The 22,121-nt window shown below is 39.3% G+C and overlaps 2 protein-coding genes across 5 annotated transcripts in view; one reads left to right on the top strand and one right to left on the bottom strand.

Annotated features, from left to right (window-relative positions):
- Positions 1–10,346, top strand: part of LOC149007232 (T-complex protein 1 subunit epsilon-like) — a 23,035-nt gene extending 12,689 nt beyond the window's left edge. The window contains exons 3-10 of one of the 4 annotated variants that reach the window (XM_089164563.1): positions 3,614–3,962; positions 4,928–5,060; positions 5,276–5,328; positions 6,466–6,568; positions 8,939–9,105; positions 9,214–9,327; positions 9,450–9,628; positions 9,714–10,346. In XM_089164563.1, the coding sequence (XP_089020689.1) occupies positions 3,614–3,962; positions 4,928–5,060; positions 5,276–5,328; positions 6,466–6,568; positions 8,939–9,105; positions 9,214–9,327; positions 9,450–9,620 (1,090 nt within the window). In that variant the 3' untranslated portion in view covers positions 9,621–9,628; positions 9,714–10,346. The other 3 variants (XM_089164564.1, XM_089164562.1, XM_089164565.1) reach the window with 3 other exon arrangements.
- A 3,151-nt stretch (positions 10,347–13,497) lies between these two features.
- LOC149007233 (putative pectate lyase 18) lies at positions 13,498–15,580 on the bottom strand. Its single transcript, XM_089164566.1, has 4 exons — positions 15,344–15,580; positions 14,508–15,254; positions 14,285–14,423; positions 13,498–14,212 (listed from the first exon to the last, which is right to left on the bottom strand). The coding sequence occupies exons 1-4, from the start codon at positions 15,466–15,468 to the stop codon at positions 13,991–13,993; spliced, it is 1,233 nt and encodes a 410-aa protein (XP_089020692.1). The 5' UTR covers positions 15,469–15,580; the 3' UTR covers positions 13,498–13,990.
- Positions 15,581–22,121: the final 6,541 nt, after the last annotated feature.

Below are 22,121 nucleotides of genomic sequence, written 5' to 3' on the forward strand. Positions count from 1 at the left end.
TTGCCGAGAGATCCTCCGGGTCGAAGAGACTTGACCAATTCCCATATCAGTCGGGAATTTTATCTTCAGGTGTTTTGTCGAAACAATTGCACCTATCTTGGATAAAGATGGTCGCCCGAGGATAATATTATAAGCTGGCAATTCCCGAACCACCAAAAAATTGATTTGGACGGTTGTTTCCTTAGGAAAACTTCCAATAGATAAGTCCAACTGGACCGATCCTTCCGCCACCGCTGAGATGACCCCGCAAAACCATATAGATGTGTGGATGAAGGTTTCATCAAGTCCCGATCCACCTTCAATTTTTGATACACTTCGTAAGAAATTAGGTCACTGCAGACCCCGTATCAACCAAAACTATATGCACTTCCCGACGTGCAATCTCTACCTTGATGACTATGGCATCATCATGAGGTAAACAAACATCTCTTTCGTCCTCCTCGCTAAAGGTGATAGAATCTTCACCATTCAGCTTTTTTCGCTTCTGCGTCTCTCCGATTCCAACAAATTTGGATTTTGTTTTCAGGCTCCGGAGTGATTCGGGCTCTGGTCCCCCGAAGATGGTAAGGATCGGTGACCGAGTAGCTTCAATCACCTCCTTGCCCTTCTTAGACTTCGGGGCCTCCCTCGATCGTTCTGAACTAACCGAACGATCCCTTTTAGGAGCAGCTGCACGTGGCTCACGTGGCTCCTCCCTCCTTCGATAACAAACCGGACAAATGTCCCCGAGATATTAATCTCTCAATATCTGCTTTCGGGATGACGACAGTCATTTGTATAATGACCATAGTCCTTGTGGAATCGGCAATACTTTTCTCGATCCCGTTGCTCTCCGGGTTTCAAAAGAATTTTAGGCGGCCACTTCAAGATATTTTTTCTTTTGATGATATTTAAAATATCAGCCCGAGGAACATTCAATGGAGTATACTCACTTTTACCGGGAGACCTTTGGCGCCAAGCCTGAGATTTTCCAACCCGATCACGGACATTTTTCTTTGGCTTCGCTTTCGCGTCAGAGCCTTCTGTTCCTTATTGGAGACTTTATTATCTCCTTGGCGCGCGTCTAGAATCTCCATGACTTCAGCCTCGCTTTCGGCATCTCTGTACCAACTCAAGCATAAGTCGCAGGCATATCCTGTAGTAATAACTCCAGGAGTTTCCGATTAGTGAGTCCCGTGAATAGAGCAGTTTTGGCTACTTGCTCATCCAAATTTTTTATCTCCATCGTTACTTTGTTGAATCTTTTCAGAAACTCTCTCGATTGATTCGTTCTTTCCTTGTCGACAAGAAACAAGGTTTCTTCCGTTTTCTTGACCTCGTATTCCACTCGGAATCGCCCTATGAATTTGCGCGCCAATTCATCAAAGTTTACGGTCCTTCCAGAGGGGAGGTTTGAAAACCACTTTTGTGCTACTCGGTTAGAGATAAACCAAAAAACCTTGCATAAAATTTCATCGGAATTACTTGAAACGCCATGGTCTCGTTGGTAATAGCCGATGTGAGCTGTTGGATCTTCGGAGCCATCGAATGTAGAAAAGGTAGGCAAACGGAAGTTATGGGGAAACTGATATCCCGCAATTGGCTCGGCAAAGGGGGTCTTCCGAATGACTGAGTAAATATCTTCGGGAATCCCGCCCTTAGCCAATCGCCCTAATTTCTCATTGATGTTGGCCAATTCTCGACCAATCTGGGTCGGGTGATCTTCAAGAATATGATCACGACCTCGATTAACACGATCATCCCGTGCTACCCGATCATCACGAACAGCCCGTCCTTCCCGAACGTTCCGCTCGTCGCGAACTGCTCGATCATCTCGAACGGTTCTTCGACCAGTTGGTGAGTGAGTTCTTACCCCCGTATCCAACCTTGTATTTGAATCGGTTGTACTCTCTTGCGGTCCGTCGAACCGATCGTCTCGCCTAGGTTGATCATCAATCCTCCTAGGTCCTCGGTCTCCTTCACGAAAATTCGACCGATATTCCGGTCTTCACCAATCTTTGATCACGTGGTAACGCACGTCTCCCTGAATCGCGTTGATCAGGTTCTTGTGGTAAAACCACTCGTCTGGTGAGCAGGCAGAGTGCTTGGCTCACCTCCAAAAGTTGAATCCTTACCTGATCCAATTGATCTTGGAATGTATCAGGAGGATAACCTCCTCTCTGACCATCATCTACCTCGATAGGATTTTGGCTTCCCTGGGGAATATCTGGATTATTCGCTCCAGGGATCTGAACACCGGAATTGCGCTGTGCGGTGGCTGCTGCGGCTGCTGATCTAGTCACCATCGCTTTTCAAGTCGTTCCCACAGACGGCGCCAAATGATGCGTTCAAAATCTGCTCAGCCCTTAGATCTCCTCATGATGACCTGCAAAACGAAAGCGTCAGATGTGGCCCGACCGCGGAGGTCGGGAGTCCACCTCCGATGGCTAAGTCAGTTGATGAACTTAATCACAAACGGCTCTGCTAGAAGCACAGAGCTAAGGAATGAAGAACTGGGAAAAGTGATCTAGATCGTAAGCCGCTGATAGTTTAAGTCTATCAAGATGTATCTGAACCTGAGTCTCAGATTCTGTGTTTTCGATCTCCCTCACCTCGTATGGTAGTGAGGTTTATATAGAGTGTACCTTCGAATCTCCTTCGTTGGATGCACTTGAGCCTTCTTCGGGTAGTCGTTGGATCTTAATAGATAGATCCATTGAGCAACAGACTTTTACTAGTTTGGACTAGTAGAGGACTCCTGAGATAACTCTTTAGGTTATGCGATGATTATCCCTTCGATAATGATTAGCCACAGCCGTCAATTCGAGTCTGCCATCATTAGGGTAATTACCCTAATCCATAAGTAGGATTAGGGCATGCTTGTAGCTGAATCAGTTTTCTTCTTCAGCAAGCCATCTTCTGGATCCGGTTCGCTCGGGAGCGAGTCGGTTCCCTCTGCCTCGACCGGGGTCGAGGGTCGAACCAGGTATGAACCCGGTTTGATCATAATTTCTCCGTATCACTACCTTAAGTGTGAATATGAAATGCTGTAGGATTGGGGAATGCAAGGTTATACAACATGTAATATAAAACTTTTAAGGCATATAAATGAAAAGTAAGTGTATCAAATACATCAAATAACTTAAATGTCATCAAAGTTTCATCCATATGAGTATCCAATCTCGACTCTGAAAATAAAATAATAGAATTATACAACCATTAGAAGTTCTATATAAGTCGTAACTTATAAGTTTATAAGACAAGCCAGAGAATGATTGATCTTCCTTTGGTGTTGTAGATGTGCTAAGAATAGTTCCAATTGAAAATCCAGCTGAAATCTGGAAAAAAGGGGGGGAAATTTTAGAGTTTCAACGAGATATAGCAAGATTTGGGGAGATCTAGCGAGATATGGCAAGATGTGGGAATCTCGCCCTTGATCTCGTCTCGCTTTGTTAAAAAAGCGAGATATCTTGTGAGATCTCATACCATGGTTCCTATGAATTGCCTCATTTTGATACTCTATCTTGCTTATGACTCATCCTTTCTACATTTTTACCCTTGTTATCATACTGAATGATTACACACAACATGTGTTACTTCCTCTTGTTCTGAACTTCTTGGTGTTCTCTTGCAGCGTGAATCGGTGCAAACGCTCATTAGCCGAGATTGCTGTTAAAGCAGTTCTTGCTGTTGCTGATCTGGAGAGGAAGGATGTTAACTTGGACTTAATTAAAGTTGAGGGCAAAGTTGGGGGGAAGCTGGAAGACACTGAGCTAATAGATGGTATTGTTGTTGACAAGGATATGAGCCATCCACAGATGCCAAAGAGAATTGAAAACGCTAAAATAGCAATTCTTACTTGCCCCTTTGAGCCACCTAAGCCCAAGACTAAGCATAAGGTTGAGATTGATACAGTGGAAAAGTTCCAGACTTTACGTCAACAAGAACAGAAATACTTTGATGATATGGTTCAGAAATGCAAGGTATGGGTCTACATGACTGTCTGAGATACATGATATAATTGAGTGTTAGTAAACAGATTTGCCTATTCCTTTGATTTCTATCTCCAATGTACTTTGTACATCTCTCTCTCTCTTTCTGGGTGTTCTTAGTGTGGTTATTGTCTTTTAAATATGGTGGAGTTTCTACTTTCATTATAGGTTACCTTAGAGAAGAATATGTTATCATGCTAAATTATATTACGTACATTTAATTATACAACAACAACAACAGCACCAAGCCTTTTCCCAACTAAATGGGGTTGGCTACATGGAACCTTGCCTTCCAATCAGCTCTATTTGAGGCCATACTAGATACAAGGCCTAAGCTATGCATTTCTTTCTCATCACTTCTCTTAAGGTTATCCTACGTATGCCCTTGTTTCTTCTCATTTCTTTGGTCTAGATTAAGTTGCTTCTCCACACAGGCGCATTTAGGGCCTCAGTTGAATGTGGCTTTGCCACCTCAATCAACTTTCTCGTAGAATATCATTTATCTAAGCTACTCTAACTCTAGCTCTAAGATGATCATTTCTTATCTTATCCTTCCTATTTTTGTCACTCATCCATCTTAGTAGTCTGATTTCTTCGACATTGAGTTTATCTATACAATGCTTCTTAACAGCCCAAAAACTCTACGTACATTTTACACATACATTTAATTATACTACATACATTTTACACATAAAAGAGAAGTGGTATATTTGGTTTTGTTTTTTATTATAAGTTCCCTGTTTGATAGTGGGTTTTTTATTTTATTTTTTTTTAAATTCTAACATCCATTTTTCCTATTTCTTCTCCTTTATAGGTTATTTTAAATTTCACGTCTTTTAAAAAATATTCTTGCATACACACATGTTCTTTTCCTAGTTTTTATGCCTCATAGGCTATTTGGAGTCTCATTCTTTACAGTATACGTATTTCTTACTTTTTCTTGAGATGCATTTTAGGACGTTGGTGCTACCCTGGTTATTTGTCAGTGGGGATTTGATGATGAAGCAAATCACTTACTAATGCACCGGAACTTGCCTGCTGTGAGATGGGTTGGTGGAGTAGAGTTAGAATTGATTGCAATAGCTACAGGTATGCTCCGTGTTATCTTTTTGTTCTCCCCCCCCCCCCCAAAAAAAAAAAAAGAAAAAAACCACCCCTCTTGGTTTTCTTTTTTTTTTTTTTTTTTTTTTTTGGGGGGGGGGTGCTTGTGTGGGGATGCATATTGTATGCTGCACTTTCAAGCTAGCTTCTGAAGTCTTTCTTTGGCACTGTTCTACTTAATGACTGCTAACTGGTTTTTATAGGTGGAAGAATAGTGCCGAGGTTTCACGAATTGACACCAGAAAAGCTAGGAAAGGTAATACCTTCTCTGGTTCTTGCTTCTTCCAAAAAGATAAATATCATTATGTACTTTTGGGCCATTCATACTAAAACAAAAACATAAGTTAATGAGTAAGAAAGTGTGAATATGTTGCAGTTAATATTCCTAGTTGGAGGATAGGTGATTAGAGGATCATTGATTACGGGAGTTACATAAGCCATATGCTTGCGTGTAAGTATAGTTTGTCTTCATCCAAGTCTTGGTTGTAAATCTTTTATACAATTACTGGAGGTTGGCTACTTATCTCTATTTTGCCATCCATTCTGTTCTCAATCAAGTAACTGTCTTACTGAAATTGCGTAAAGCTGCTTGCTGTCTCATTTATTGTTTTTCACATACCATGGCCATGCTCCCTTTCTGCACACTTGGCGTTTGATGATGATTGCAATCCCATGCTAACTACTACAAATACCACCACCATTCAGCAGAAAATATGCCTAAACTGTGACTAGAAGCTGTTCTGATATGTCATATCCCATTAAAAGTTGATGGACTGCATTTAGGAAACATTTGCTATTAATCCTAATTCAACTGAGGAAACTGGATTGTACATGTTTCTTTACTCTTTATTCAGGTGAAGCATTTGCATCCGCTCATCCCATTTTCAATTTATTAGTTACTCTAGCAGTAGACTTATCTTTTTGGTATTGAATTTTTTTTTCCTCCAGGAGTGATGGGTTTTGAGTCTGCTGTTGAACTTCAACTGATGAATATGTATACTGTTTGAATAGTCTTTCAGATCATTTGATTTGATAGCATACTTCTGAAAGGATACTACCTTGTTACAGAACCATTGAAGAAAAATAGCGTCACAGATCATAATTTTCACATGGGAAGATTGTGTCAAGGTTGATTAAGTGAAGTTATATCTTGGATTATAGTTCCTTGACTGCACATATTTTCTACCTTGTTAGGTGAAGTTTGAAATTTGGCACTTGGCTAGTCTAGACCATGTCCACCCTATCCAATGGTTAGAGTGCACACATTATCTACCTATGTGGCAGAGTGGGTTCTTTGGGACTTTGGATAAGTAACAGACCTTTGTGACTAGGAGTTCACCTATTTAGAAATATAGATGGGGAATATTGATGCTATTTGAAAATTTCTTTGCAGGCTGGTTTAGTGAGAGAAAAATCATTTGGGACCACTAAAGACCGGATGCTCTATATCGAGCAGTGTGCAAATTCAAGGGCTGTGACTATTTTCATCCGTGGTGGTAGGGCACCCTATCATATTTTCCTTTTCGTCCTCTTCCTCAGAAGATGTCACTTATCGATAACAATTATGATCATTTGTTTTGAGTTCTCACATTTTTAGGTTGTGCTAAATGTTTTATTGTGAGTTTGATGCATGATGCTCAACTGATTATTGTCTACATTCATTGTGTTGTATGGTTGTATTTCAGTTGACTATCATGTCAGATTTTCATGTTGTATAAGAAGCTTCACAACATCAACTCAGCCATACCCTTACTTAATGGGCTCTACATGGATCCTTGCCCTCCGGTCGGCTGTATTTGAGGTTGTACTTGATACAAGACCTAAGCTATGCATGTCTTTCCTAACTTCTCCTAGGCAAGGTTTTAAGTATTCTTCCATATCTATCAATGTTAACCATACCTATTGTATCTTTAAAGTATCAATACGATATGAAACCTAGAAAATTTTGGTATTAGCACGTCTATACGTATAAGAAACTTCCATCTATCATATCAATTAAATGCACCCTTCTAATTGGAGTTTGATCTCCTTTTTGAAGATGCTATATTTTACATATATTATTTATTGTGTTTTATGCTTGAAGATTACTGTATTTGGGTATTTCTTAATAATTTTGATACCTGTCTAGCATTCTGGTCTCTCTCTGATGTGATACTCTCTTGAAATCATCTTTCTGCATGTGATACTAGGTACTGATATTTTTAAACCTGTCTCCAAGGTTCATTTTAGGTCTGCTCCTAGCTCTTTAAGTTTCTTAAATCAGAATTATATCATTTCTACATACTGGAGTATCTACAGGCCTTCATTGAACATGACTGCCACTTTCAAACAAATTTCTTGTAGCTTACCTGAAATCAGCTCTGATATGATCATTCGTTCTGCTTTCCTAGCTTTGCAACAGATTCATCTCAAGATTTTCAACATGTTAAGTCTCTGCTACACCAAGTTTATCTACTTGCAATGCAGTTATGACTGTTGAGATGGATGTGGCAAAATTAAGGGAAGCTCATGTGAGATCTGATTTCGGAGTAAACTATGAACTAATGTGTGCTTTAAGCCATTTAATGGTATTTTTAACTTGAAATGAGTTTTGAGTTAAAAATGCCTAATTATTAGTTCTTATGTGCTTAAGCCTTTGACAAATTCTTTTTCAGTGGGATATGTTTTTTGAGTTCTGTGTCCCTTAAATGAAATTATGAACTTTCTCATTGATGTTGTTCCACCTTCTTGCCCTCTTGATCAAAGTTAATTCATCATAATTGCAAGTTTGTAGGTTGAAGAAGTCTGATATTGTTGTCTTAGAAAATAGGAAGGGCATGAGCAGTTTGCAAAATAAGTCCTTGCCAAGGCATTGCTTTGTATTCCTAGAATTTCCCATCGTTGAGAATATTCAGCAAACTATTGCATATTTTAAAAACGAATTACCAAAAGTTGCTGAATGTAACACTGAAAACACTTTCCAATCTACTCCCAAACAAGACCAAGATCAAGTTGCTGTTAACCAAATCAAACCAGTAGGCTTAGACAAATAATAATACCATATTTTTAGGGCAAAAAGGGAAACTTATAACGAGTGACTTCTGATGGAAATGAAGTAAGATAAGTTTTCCTTCTGTCCTCAATGATTTATTATTGTTACTTGTTTAGCCCTATTTGTTTGTTTTGGTTAATTCTTGTAACGAGTGGATGTACACAACAACTTGATCCTGGTTTTGATTAAGAGTAACTGTCAGTGTTTCCAGTGTTGCATTCCAGTTCAGCGGAAACAGGGTGTAACAGAAGTGACAGTTGGACATAGCACTTGCAGGCTGCGGCACACTGTTGATGGCATGTTTTTCTTAGTTGATGCGGGTGGTGGATGTGTGTGTTGATCTTCCAGAATATAATTACTTCTCTTTCTATGATAACCCACATGATGGAGTTCCATGTAAAAAACATTGGAGTCCTTACTTGTTTAGCACGGATGGTGGTGTGGGATTGTTGGGAGGATGAAACCCACAAGTTGATGGGGTTTGTTATGGTGCAAATGCTTGTAGCCAGAGTCCCATCAATTTGGTGGACTTCTGGATAGAATTGGGTGGGATTACTCAGTGCCACTTCATTAAACAAAGGAATTAATGATGTTCCATGGGCTTTTGTAAGTTCAGCACCACAAATTAAACAAAACAAGGTTGGGCTGGGATTTGAAATGCAGCATCAGCTTTTTTCCCAACCCTTTGTAGTCCCCTCTTAACAAGCAAGGCTTAATAGGTTTGGAATTCATTCATAAAAAGGAGAAAAATGTAGAAAGAGGATGGAGGAGTTGCAGGAAAATTTGTATAACAGTTTATCTAAGACCAGCTTTTTGGGGTGTGGTGATACTGCAGGCAACACAATGATCATAGAGGAGACAAAGCGGAGCCTCCATGATGCCTTGTGTGTGACTAGGAATCTAATCCGCAACAACTCTATTGTTTATGGTGGTGGATCAGCTGAGATTTCCTGCTCACTTGCTGTTGAGGCTGCTGCAGACACATATCCAGGAATAGAGCAGGTACGTATGCGTCACTTCTTATCCTCCCCCTTTCTCGGTGAAACAATTAACTTATGGTTTATCTGTAGTGTTTTCAACTAGATCGCTGACGCTTCATTTTACCTGCAGTATGCTATCCGGGCCTATGCTGATGCTTTAGACTCAATCCCCATGGCACTTGCTGAGAACAGTGGCCTCCAACCTATTGAAACTCTGTCTGCTGTCAAGTCTCAACAAATCAATGTGAGTGTTATTGTGGCGGCTTGGTCTGTTGCTCTTAAGCATGGATACTTCTTAATGGTTGTGCTGCGTCTTTCTTTTATGGGTCTCCTCATTGCTGAACAATGTATCGATTCTTCTTCCAGGAGAACAACCCCTGCTGTGGGATAGATTGCAATGGAGTTGGGACAAATGACATGCGTGAACAGAATGTTTTTGAGACTTTGATTGGAAAGCAGCAGCAGATCTTGCTGGCTACTCAAGTCGTCAAGATGATTCTCAAAATTGATGATGTCATCCAACCTTCTGATTACTGATTTTACGGGTAGGTTTTTTCTGAACCAGCTTGGAGTTTTTCATTTCATGAAAACATCACATGATTTGTCTTCACACAGTGCATGTCATGTCAGATGCAATATTTTGATTAACAGTATGGAGATCAAGTAGTCTTGTGGCAAGGCTTTAGATAGTGTTGTTTTTCACTTTGATGCCGCAGGAGTTCTTTGGGTTAGGTAAAACTTGTTTGAGAAGTTTTACTGAGAAATGGGTCCAATTACACTAGCAGTCTGGTGAGAAACTACTTGAGTTGTTTTATTTGGAAGTGTATCTTGTAATCTTTTCTTATTTTTATTTGGGTACATAAGGTATGATGCTGGTTTAACTTGTTTGAATTTATTTTCGTTTCCTAGCTGAGTAATGATGTTGGGAGTTTTATTTTCCTGATGATATGCTTGTACCCTACCTTGAAGAACATATTGCTGAATGGTTTCGAGGAGTTGATATTGTGATGCCTGTCTGGTCTGTATCCTCTCCTTTCGCTTTTTCATCCATTAATTCCTTCAAATTGATGGTTTCAGTTTTCCATCTCGCTGCCCGTTAGCCAAGGTCTTTAGTTGAAGGAAGCTCTCATTTGGGCGTCCTAATATCTAATATGGGTAGAGGATTGTGCTTTTCTTTAAGAAGAATTCATTTGTAATTCCCTTTATTAATATTTAAGAAGTGTCCCTCTTAATTATGTGGTGGAGGGGTTGAAGAGAGCATAAGCTTAAGCCATTGCCTTGTGGGTAGAACAATTGGATTCGAAATTTGAAGCTCCAAAAATTTGGTCCAAATAGATTTTGGTTAATATCTTTATTTTGAAATATTTTTCTACTTATGAAACAAATGTCGGAAAATGTAATCGTATGGAATATTTGTTTTTACTGAGCCAGTCTTGAAAACATGCAGAAGTGAGGATAAGTTTTCAGTTGCCACTTGCCACGCGAAAATTTTCTTCTTCCAGGGAAAATACAATTTTGGCGCATTTATTGGAATGTGATTGCAATTTTAGTAGGAAAAGAAATAGAGTATTCTGAAATTTTAGTAGTGGGCAAGACATATACCGAGCTGAAATTACAAGTGAGTTAAAGCGTATGATCCTCTAACAGGTCAATGCCCATCATTAATGAAAAGGGTAACTATAGAGCTTCTTCTATTGGATCCGGATCAGCGACCTGACGGAGAGCACAAAAGTGCTTCCCGACCCTTCCTGACAACAAAGATCAGTGGGTCTCAGGGTGAAAAATACTTTTTGGAAAAAATAAAAATAAAATAAAAAATTTTCATCAGTGGGACCCACTGGTTTTTGTGGTTAGAAAACCATCGGGGAGCACTCTGTGCTCCTCCAACGGGGAGATGATCCGGATTCCTTCTATTGAGGATATGTTTGGGTTTACAATAGAGGTGTCAATTTGCGAACCATTAAGATCGAATTGTACCAATCCATTATAGTCTAAACTAAACCTTGATAGGCCGTGTTTGGGTGAGGGTGGTAGAGTCTGAATTTGGATTGCAACCCTTATGATTTGTTTTATATTTTTACATTAAATATTGGTTAAATCATCATATTACCATTAAGTAGGTTGTATAGATTAAAAAAATTTGAGCATGAATTTAAAAATCAAATAGTCATTTAATCACTTATAAGGGACAATCAAAGGATTAAGTATGAATGTCTACCAAATTTGTTTAAATTAAGTAAATATTTATCCAATCAAAAGTATTTCTTCTGTATATCAAACTAAATACTAACCCAAAAAAGAGACGTATTTCATAGAAGGGGGAAAAATCAATATTATCAACAGAACCCAATTTCAAGACAAACCAATCATGGCACAAGTTGGAATTTAAAAGGATTTTTTGTTTGAACATTTGTTTCTGGAGGATTATCTAGTGGAGTCAGAGGAATGAACATGCAACTTTTATGTTACTACTTACTATTTGGGTTCTTGATTTCTATAAGGTGGGTTGGATTTCTACAACATAGAATGACTTTTTTTTTTTTTTTTTTTTTTAAATAGGAATTGATCAATAGCAATTATGCTTCGATAAAAATTTTGTTCTTTTTGCAGGATAGTCAACTATTTCTTTTTGTTATTTTTCTTGCATACCGTAAATTATTAGCACAAATCATTAGTCAACCCGAGTATGGACCGTTAGTTAGCCTAAATCCAAACCGCACCAAACCGAAACTGGCCCAAAACCGAATTTTTTTTGCTAACAGTTGGGGTTTGGACTCAAAACCTTTAAGCCCAGCCCAAAACTGCCCCAAGCCACGCCATTAATATCCCTAACAAAGTTCAGAAGGAGCAATTTCAAATAAGTCTACACTTTTCTTAATTTCCCCCTTTTTAGGGAAATTTGCTGAGTAATACAATTTCTCAAAGTTGAAGCTCTGGCAAAATGGGTTAACAATAACAAGGGATGACATGATCTTCAAACTCTCCCACTTAAAGGTTAATTGAATCAATGAAAATTGAATTGAAGATAGACAAACAACCACTTTTGATTTATTGCAGCGAACATCTACTTTGTAGTTAATGTATGTTAATTTTTGTAGTGGAGTTTTCACTTTTTAGCCCCAAAGCTTGGATATAAGATGGCAGTAGATTTTCCATTAAAACCAAAGAGAAAAAGGAATAAAGATAGGATCACATCACGAATCCCAATGACATGCATTCTCTATCAGCCCAATTTCCTCGTGTCTTACCGCTTTTATGTCAGTGCTGACCGAGATTTCAAACTCGACCGTCTGTTTTGCTTTCTACCCACTTGAGAAACGAACAGTCGATATTGAAATCAAAGTCGAGTTTTGATCTCAACCATAGACAGCAAATGTTGCACATTGAATGCGCAGCATTCAAGTTCAACACGTGTCCTAGTACCATCACTGTCTCTACTTTGATTGGTTGCTTTTCTTCTTAATTACTGCCCCACCGTCAGCCCATGAACACACACAGAGCATGTGCACTTCATTGTTGCCCTCTAAAATATGTATTCTATTGGTTAGCTCTTCATGCTTGCTTGTGTCTCAAGGTTTCAGAATCCTTAATGATCAGCCTTAATTGAGTAACTCTATAAATGAACCATTTGGAACAGAAAATATTTTACAAATTTGTGATATTTTAGGTGAAAGGTCTTACGAGACTGGTTCCAAGCAACAAGTTTCATTGTTTTTCTGCTTTTTTGAAGAAGGGAAAAATTGACCATCAATAGAAGTCTTAGAACCTAAAGCTTTAGGTGCCAACTTAGCTCTTTGAGATTCAATATCACAGTGTCTCTTTCATCTTCTTCGTTTAAGTGATGAATACATCTTGTACCAGGGCCACAAAAAGCTCTACATTATTTGTTTTAAGCTATAGGTTTACATATCTAAAGCTTTGTGCTTTAAAGACCCACAAAGTGGATCAGATCCCATTTTTTTCTTGAAATTTGAATTAAGCTCAACTGACCCTATCATCTGTTAACCACTTAAACCAATCTTTGCCATGCTATTTTCATTATCAACTTGCTGACGCCATTATGATGGCTGCTAATATTGGGTTTCTGAGTTAACATATCACTTTGTCATATTTGACAATGTGATCAAATCCCACTTGATGGTTTGAGGGAAGATTGTAATCAATGAATCATGTGCCTCACATGAGGTTCTATAGATTCTTCTCCACCAGAAATAAAGGGTAAAAGAAAATTCTAGATCTTCCTTTGTCTCACAAGGTACTCATTTGTCCTATTGGTATAAGATACTTGACAGGAATATCTGTACATGAGAATTACAAGGTTCCACTGTACTTGTTTTTTCCAAGTGACATGAAAGGATCAATGGCTTGGGGGCTGCCAAGACCTCTGGGTTCCCACAATGCGTGCCACATGTGAGATTCAATTTGATATTGGCATAGATCATATCCCATGAGAATTATATTTTGTGCACAGAATCCAATGATGCTGTTCTTGACAGTTGACACAAATATTTTTACAAACAGTTCCACAAACTGAGAGAGAAGATTTATATCATACCAATCACTGACTCTATCAACACTTCTGCACTTGTTTGCTCTACAACATAAGGATTCTCAAAGGAACCGAAAGTGATTCTTAGACCAAACAGGCCGAGGTTGTAATCAAGTACCAAAACTACATTTTTAAGGGAAATCCCAGAAACCCAGAAAGTGAAAAATGCAAAACAGAGTTAGGCCATCATCTACCCCATCTCCCAAGCTTAAAGTATATTTTTCTTGGGAGATGTAGACTCATAACACTAGTAGTAGTCAACTCAGTATTATTTGTAGCAGAGTTCTAGCAGCTAGTCTTTAATGGTGATAATTGCAAATGCCTTGCGCGGCCGAATCCCTGAACCAGGAAGAAGCACTCAGCAGTGTGATCCCTTCCTGCAGCTAAGTGCACCTGCTGCCGTTGTAATGGTACCCACCAGCGAAGATGGTCTGGCTCCCAAGCTTGATGCCTTAGCATAGCTTGATGAAGCTCCAGCTCCAGAAGGGGTGAAGAAGGCACCATTCAACATGAGGTCTCCTTCTGATCTCCAATTCCAGTTCTTCCATTCACTTTGTGGTGCATCTTCATGCTTGGTCACCTGCATATAACATGTATTGATTAATTTCGTCTCAAAGTTAATTGGGTTTCTTATCTTGTCTCAAGAACTCACCTCTTTACTGAATCTGTAATCTGGGGCTGCAAATCTATTGCCTTGGCTGTTAATGGTGGGGGCAGCACTCCCTCCAATGGCATACATTTCCCAGTGAGTGTAGTCATTGTTCACCACATGGAAGTACCCATGTCTACATCTGTAAGAGAATTTCAATCAGAGACGAAAACCAGATATTAAGAAAAAAGCAGAGAGGTAGAAACAGAGAGAAAGAGATCCTTACCTGGGCATCCTTTGAACAAGGCCTTCTCCAAAGTGGTTAAAAGCAATGGTGACCTGCATATTCTTGTCTTCTGTATAGGAATCACTGTGACCCAGAAGCATAACCTTGTCATGGTGGGTCAGATAGTTGTTGGAGATGGTGATGGCCGTGGAACCATGGATGGCATCAACAAGACCATCTTTGCAATTGGAGAGAGAGTTGTGGTCCACCCATATGTGACTACCACCAAAGATGGAAACCCCATCACCGTCAGATACGGTCCTCCACCCATAATGGTGGGGTGAGCTTCTCACATTTGCATTCCCTCCTTGTTTGCAGTCATGGATATGGAGGCCATGTATGATGATATTGGTCACATATTGAACTGTGATGCAAGGTCCACCTGCAATGTGAACACTAGCACCTCTTCCATCAATGGTCTTGAAGGAATTCATGATAAGTTCTTCCTTGAGCTGGATCACCATGTCTCTTGAGAATATGATCCATAGAGGCTCATCTTGGATGACTGCATAGCGGAGTGTGCCAGGCTTGGGGTTCACAGGGTCGTCGTCCCCAGAGTCAGTGACCACATAGATGCGGCCATCTCTGCCACCAATGGCTTGTTTCCCGAACCCAATTGCACAATCAGCTAGGCGTTGGCGGTTCTTCTCCCAATTGGGGTCACAACGCCAACAGTCATCAATTGGGTTCCCTGTTCCGCAGGAGAAGTAACCCAATTGCCTTCTGGCCACCGATGCATTGATGCTCCTGCAACTCAAAATCATGTCGCACACATTAGACATTTGAAGAAATTAAGATAAAACTATACAACAACTAGTAGTAAGTAAAGAGCCCACCTGTGGACCTCTTCCACTACTTTTTCAGGGTCTTGAACTGGAGAAGAGTAAATAAGCAATGGAGCTGTGAGGACAATGAGGAAGAGAAGGGTCAGTGAAGCAGTAGCAGTAATGGTAGTAGCCATGTTTGTTGCTGTTGTTCTTCTCAACTTTCTCTTTTTGACAGAGAAAGAGAGAAGTGGGAGAGTGTGGAGAGGAAGACTTGTGTGTTGTTGCTGTAAGTGAGGGGAGGAGAAGGGATGAGAGGTGGTGATTATATAAGGTATGGAAAGCAAGCCGGGTGATGGGGCGTGATTAAAACTAATTTAACAAAGGTGGGTCTCCCTTCGTGATTTGTGGCTTTATAGGATTCCTCATTCGGTGGCTTGACTAGTTAAGCAAGACCTCACAAACCCCTTAATGGTTAATGAAATGAAACCCCACAATTGATTTCGCTTGCTGTTTAAGCGAATCTCTCTCTCTCTCTCTCTCTCTCTCTCTCTCTCTCTCTCTCTCTCTCACTCTCTCTCTCTGTGCTCTTGTCTTATTCTGAAACTGTTAATACCCATTATTGAAACCTGCAACTGTCTCTGCTTTTGGCCAATGATATCTGGGTTTTAGGGTCAGATCGAATGTGAATCTTCTGACAAACCCAGGTCTCAAAAGAGCAAAATCTATCCAGATAGTACAGAATCAGTCAGGAATAAATAGAAAACAGTTAGATACATCACACCCACTCCAAATGAGGCTCCGCTGATTTCGATCCCATTCTAGTGTTTTTTTTTTTTCTTTTTCAAACGTATCTACACATAGGGACGTTAGTGGTTTCTTTCGTCCAAATTCTTGGGATTCCTTTCGTACCTTTTAATACAAACTCTTTGTATAGAGTCTAGATTCTCCACTGGGTACTTGACCAGTGTGTTAAAAGCTCTGAAACTAATAGAATGAGTTGAGTCAAGTCTCCTAATCTATCTTATACTAAACTAGTCCAATCTATCGTCTATACCCACATAATCTACATGGCAGATACCCGACTCAAGTCGATAATATAAGAGTTATTCCCTTCAACCAAGAAGTCCTAATAAAGTCCCAACTAACATCTTGGTTAAGGCAGTTGGGTCAGTTGTCCGTTGAAAAGGGTTTCTTATTCTTTTTCATATTTTATTCCTAGCCGTTGTATTAATGTTAATTATTCTCCTCCCAGCAAGTCTACGAATAGCATGTGCTTTCCATATTTTGCTCCCAATCAACCGTTCTATCAATATCAGTTACTTCTTTTCTTCCACTAGCATGTGACTCTAGCTACTCTGCCTTTCTTAACCACAATTTCCATGCACTTATTTTAGGTTTTGTTTTGTCAAACCATAGCGTAGAAAGTATTATGAAAATGGTATTTAATGAGAAAGTCCTGGAGGATACAAAGGAGTTATTTACAATGGAAGTAAGTGGATAAACCCCTGTTATAATTACTCGCGTCTATGTCTCGAGTGTGAATTTTTTATTCATCAGATAGATATCTGTGTTTTCTTCACATTTCTTCATTATATAGTAGGAGTGGGGTTCACCTCTAAATGCTAATAGAATAAATTAACATAGAACCCGTCTAATGGGATCGTACTTCAGTTTTTTTTTTTTTTTTTTTTTTGGTGTCTAAGGTTCATCTAGGCCAGCTTACGCACACCTTGATTACATACTCAAAGGGAGCTTTGTCATTCGCAAGGGTCTTACCACTCTATCAACCCTGCATAAAAAGCCGTACTTCAGTATTGCACAATTAATGTGCAGCATTGAGTTGCGTACGATCAAGATTTAAAGTGGAGATCGACATTAATGTACAACATTGAGCTTCTATGCTCCCCCGACGGAATTACAACCACAAATTATGTGAGCCCACAACTAAAAAATAATAAAATACTGTCAATGCAGAGTTGGTAGAGTGGTAAGATCCATACTTCTCAGTAGAGAGGTCATGTGTTCGACTCTTGCGGACGACAAGCATCCCCCCTGAAGATATAATCAAATTGCGCGCAAGCTGGCATGGATGAACCTCAAATACCAAAAAATATTAATAATATTATTAAAAATATTAAAAAAATCCCATTGATGAGTGTGGATCATCTCCTTAGACAGTAGCACCCCAAAACTATGTGGGTGCCCACAAGTAAAAAATAATAAAACTTTTAAAAAAAAAAATTTTATTACTCTAATCCTGTGAGCCCCCTGTAATTTGTGGTCTATAACCTTCTTGGAGCACTCTATGCTACCTGCCAGGGGAAATGATCCAGACTCGTCATCTTAACCTTGTGATTCTCTGTAATTTGTGGTCAACAGCCATCCGGGCGTGGCTCCAATGTATCTTTTCCGTTAACGAACAGCGCCGGAAATCAAATGGATCATGGAAAACTGACGTGGAATCATGAAAAATAAGAAGATGCCATGTGTCGGTCCGTAAAATTGACCGATTCTTAGGCCCGTAGAACGGGCCGCTCTATCCGGCAATTAGCTCACTTGGGCAATCCTCACGACAGCCACGTTCTCACCATGTGAGCTCTTGTCCCCCCCAGCCCCCGGGGAGATTCCTTGGTGGGCCCCATGAAAAGGGGGATCTGGGCCATTTATTTTTTTCTAGTTGTCATCCACTAATGTCATAAACCGTTGATTTAGTTTATGATTGGATTTCCGACTCCGAAAGCTGATGTGGACAGTGGACTGAAATCATTTGAGAGTGTCGGTGACTCGGTGTGGATCGGGATGGGATGGGCTCATGGGCAAGCGTTTCGAAACTGTTCTTTGGAGGCTCACAAGTCACACCCTCATATACACTGACACGTCGTTGTTACTGGGCCCTACTTGGGCCTGGCCATGGCACTTGTCCAAGCCCGGTCTGGTCTGGGCTGGGCCAGGCATTCTTCTTTTGTCATATGTTTTTATGGATGGAGAGTGACGGCGACCTCGGCAACACTTTTGTAGAAGCTCAATCAAGCTCCTTTTGTTGCCACTTGTTAGTGGAAAGAAGGTGCCACGTATAAAATTCGTACTCAGCGAATCCCCTTGCGCTTTTTCCATGTGGCCGGCAATTGGCATCGGGAATCGTGCCCCCACTAGCACGTGGCATTGCTTCATGTCCTTCGTCTGGATCCCGACCCGAAATTAGAAGTGACATGGACAATGACGAGGAATATAGATCATCTCTCCTGAGGAGCACCGACAATTTTATAATTACAAACTATGTGGGCTCATAAGTAAAAAATATTTAAAAGAAAAAAATTCATCACTTTAATTCCTGTGGATCCTCCTGTAATTTGTACTCTCTCCGTCGGAGGAAACGATCCGAACAAGAGCGAGTTTTCAAAAAATGTGGAATAAAATTTATCTTGTGCAATGATAAAAATGATTGGAATATATTCTTGTATTTTTATTCAAGTGAGATTATAAGCTCTTCGTTCTTATACAAATTAGATATTCAATTTTTGAAACTTTTTATAATAAGAATATCTAAAGTGTGAAGAAATGAGAAGGGCAGGCAGGAATCAATGGTGTACATAGGAGTGTGAGACCTAACTTCTTTACGTACATAATCTTCCATAGAAGAAGCTTTAGACATTCGTTGGCCATAGATATGGATAGAGAAATTTTGGTAAAGCAATGACGATAATGGTGGGTATCACTATCATGTATCCAGGGGCGGACCTATGAAGGGGCCGGAGGGGGCCATGGCCCCCCGGATTTTTTTAAATTTTATCCATATTCCCCTAATTCCTTTAATTTTTCCTGTTTTTTCTCTTCCTACATGTGAAATGTCACTATTTGGCCCCCTCCCAATATTGTGAACAATTTTTAAATGTAAAATGATGGGTATAAATGTCATTCCTAATAAAAAAAACTAATCCATCAATCCCTATTTATTCTCCCCTCTCTTTTCTCTCGTCCTTTATTCCTATTTATTCTCTTATGTTTCTATAAACGTGGGTTAAAGGAAATTTTTGAAAAACAAAAAAGTCTTATTTAGGTATTCAAAAATCAAAATATTATTTCTAATTAAAACCTAACTCTTCATCCCTGTTTATTCTCTTATCTCCTCTCCTCTATCATCTTTTTCCTATTTATTCTCTTCCCCTCTATAAACGTGGCTTAAGAAAATTTGGAAAAAATCTACCCACAATTAAGTCTCTTCTCAATTTATTCATTGTTTCTTTTTTTTCTCTTTTCTTTTGTTATTTTTTTAATTTGATTTTATATTCTATGTTTCTTTATTTATTCCGTAATTTTTGTTATTTGATTTTGTATTGTGAATAAATGCTATAGTTAGTAGGTAACTAACTACCAGATTGCATCTCTTACCTAAAAATTTTTTGGTTTACATCTCCACCAATGAAAATTTTGGTTTGCATTTAACTTTTTAGAGTTGAAGTCATGTGTATATTTCTTTTATATTGTTGCTTTAATTTTACCTATATTTTGTGGGAAAAAAATATATCATTATCAATAATTTATCATTTTTTCCAATATGTGTGGGCCCCACAAAATATATATGGGTCTATTCTTTAATTTAATAAAATAATTTAGCTGTGGGACCCCAAATAGGAAGGTTACTGGCTTTCATTCTTCGGCCCCCCCACTATTGCATCCTGGGTCCGCCACTGCATGTATCATCATTCATCACATGCCCATGAGAGAGGCTTGACCTCGTAAATCGTAATCACTAATCAACAGTCTTTACCATACCGCCCATACATACTTTTCATCATACTAATTAATTAGTAAGTAGGGGAAAAGAAGAAGATACACCATGCTCTCTATCTATTTTATTATGCTTTCCCAACACTCCACCTCCTAAAGTTCTCCACTTTCAACTGGGGCTCCCATTTCAATACGCATGCACCAACGCTTTTAACTCTACTTAACCATTAACCAACGGATATAGAAGTAATATTCACCAATTAATACTGATAAAATAGAGAGGTATATGCTTCTTCTTTTTTGTTTTTCCATTACACAATAGGAATAGGGATAAGGTTTATGGGGGACCCATTGAGGATTTTATCCCTAATTTACTTTGTCATCATTTACAAATGGGGGCCCACCTTTACCATATGGTGGAAAGACCTCTCTCCTGACAAGAAAGGCGATCTAGACTCGACCAAATGAATCAACAAAGGTGGAAACTCCAGTGGGTTGACATCCTCTACAATTCACACTCCCGTGTAATTCCTATATAGTATTGTGATGCGTGGCAATTAATTATCCAAGGGTCAGAATTAGAATCTAACTAAGATAATTAACTGTCATGTATCAGCAATCCAAGATAGAAATTACAAGTAGTGAGAATTGTAGAGGATGTGAACCCAAACTGGATCCAGTGATTCAGTGAGCCTCATATGGATATCACAGTTATTGTATGACAAAGAATTATGAGTAGAGTACAGACCTCTACCCTAACAGACAATAAATCTAGAGTCCTCTTTGAAGAGTAAGCATTGGATCGGGTTGATCGGTCGGTTTTTTCGGAATAAAAACCCATGATGATGAAGGATATTGAAAAAAAATGAAGGTATATATTCTCTATCACCATATATAGAACAAGATACCATGTCCCTAAAAAGAAATAGCTAGGAGTAGAATAGAGTCAGTTGGGGCAACCTTCCTAGATGACAAAATGATGAAATAGGTTGACATTTCAACGTTATTTGCTTAGAAAAGTCAACAGCATCACATGTGTGGCTGTTCGGTGGTGGCCCACCCATGAGACCATGACACATCTCTCTAACTCGTCGATCTTCTCCCTCTTTACCATTTTTTTGTTTCCACTGACTGCGCTGGACAAACTTGAGTTTGTTAGCATTGTAAATGGGTTCGTTGTTATATGGGTGGGTCAGACGTCACAATCGGGTTGAGAAATGGGGCCGGATCCTTCTTTGTGGGTCCAAAGCCCCAAACCCACTTCATATATGCTTTGTCCGGCCTTTGTCCTTCAATAGCTATTTCCAAGCCAGAAATGATTTCTGCCCATATGAGATATGAGAGATTAGTAGTGCTAATCACTTCAATTAACATAATGATGACTACTCTCTCTCTCTCTCTCACTAGAAGCAAAGTCAAATCATTGTTAATCATAATGATAACATATCTCTCTCTCTCTCAAAAATGATTTGAAGGTATAAAGAGATCAGCAGTACTAATTAGTACAGTTGGTCATAATGATAACAACTATCTCCGACAGTGCATTTTTTTGTTGAAATCTGCTGAAAATTTGACAAATAAAGGAGAGCAAATTATATATAAAATGCGTGTGTTAGCAAATAATTATGTTTATATCTTAAATTAAGTTGTAGGAAAGAAAGGATAAGGATTATTACATATACTATCAAGGATGATCAAACAATGACAAGTTTAGTAAACCTCATGTCCCAGATTCGAATCCTCTTTGCTTCCTCTGTTTCTTGCATTGGACAGTTGTGTGCTCTTTGACCTGGGCATGAGTCATACCGGCTTCTGTGGACTATACTAGGCCTCCGGTGGGGCTCCACTGACGGGGCAAGTGCTTGCGCTGGTAGTGCACAGGGCTAATGCTTGCATAGGTCGCACTCAATAAAAAGTTCAAACATTGCGTAGCGAGGGGGCATTAGGTCGCCGCTATTGCATCCCCCTCTTTTCTATACCAAAAAAAAAAAGGAGGATCAATCAATGACATCCCACTAGGAAACATTCGTGATTGCCAACTAAGTTGATCTTTCATAGAATGAATCAATTTTTTTCATTTTAGGAGACTTTTAGAAAACTACTAAGAAAAAGAACTTTG

This window comes from Hakea prostrata, chromosome 8 (assembly GCF_041222555.1).
Source record: "Hakea prostrata isolate BN-2017 chromosome 8, UWA_Hpros_2, whole genome shotgun sequence".
Taxonomy (NCBI): Eukaryota; Viridiplantae; Streptophyta; class Magnoliopsida; order Proteales; family Proteaceae; genus Hakea; species Hakea prostrata.

What these genes read in the sequence shown, in the direction of transcription:
- LOC149007233 (XM_089164566.1), bottom strand. Translation starts at nt 15,468, where the DNA reads ATGGCTACTACCATTACTGCTACTGCTTCACTGACCCTTCTCTTCCTC. An exon ending in GTAGTGGAAGAGGTCCACAG is followed by an intron (nt 15,255 to 15,343) that starts GTGGGCTCTTTA and finishes TTTGAGTTGCAG; the next exon opens with GAGCATCAATGCATCGGTGG. An exon ending in CTTGTTCAAAGGATGCCCAG is followed by an intron (nt 14,424 to 14,507) that starts GTAAGGATCTCT and finishes ATTCTCTTACAG; the next exon opens with ATGTAGACATGGGTACTTCC.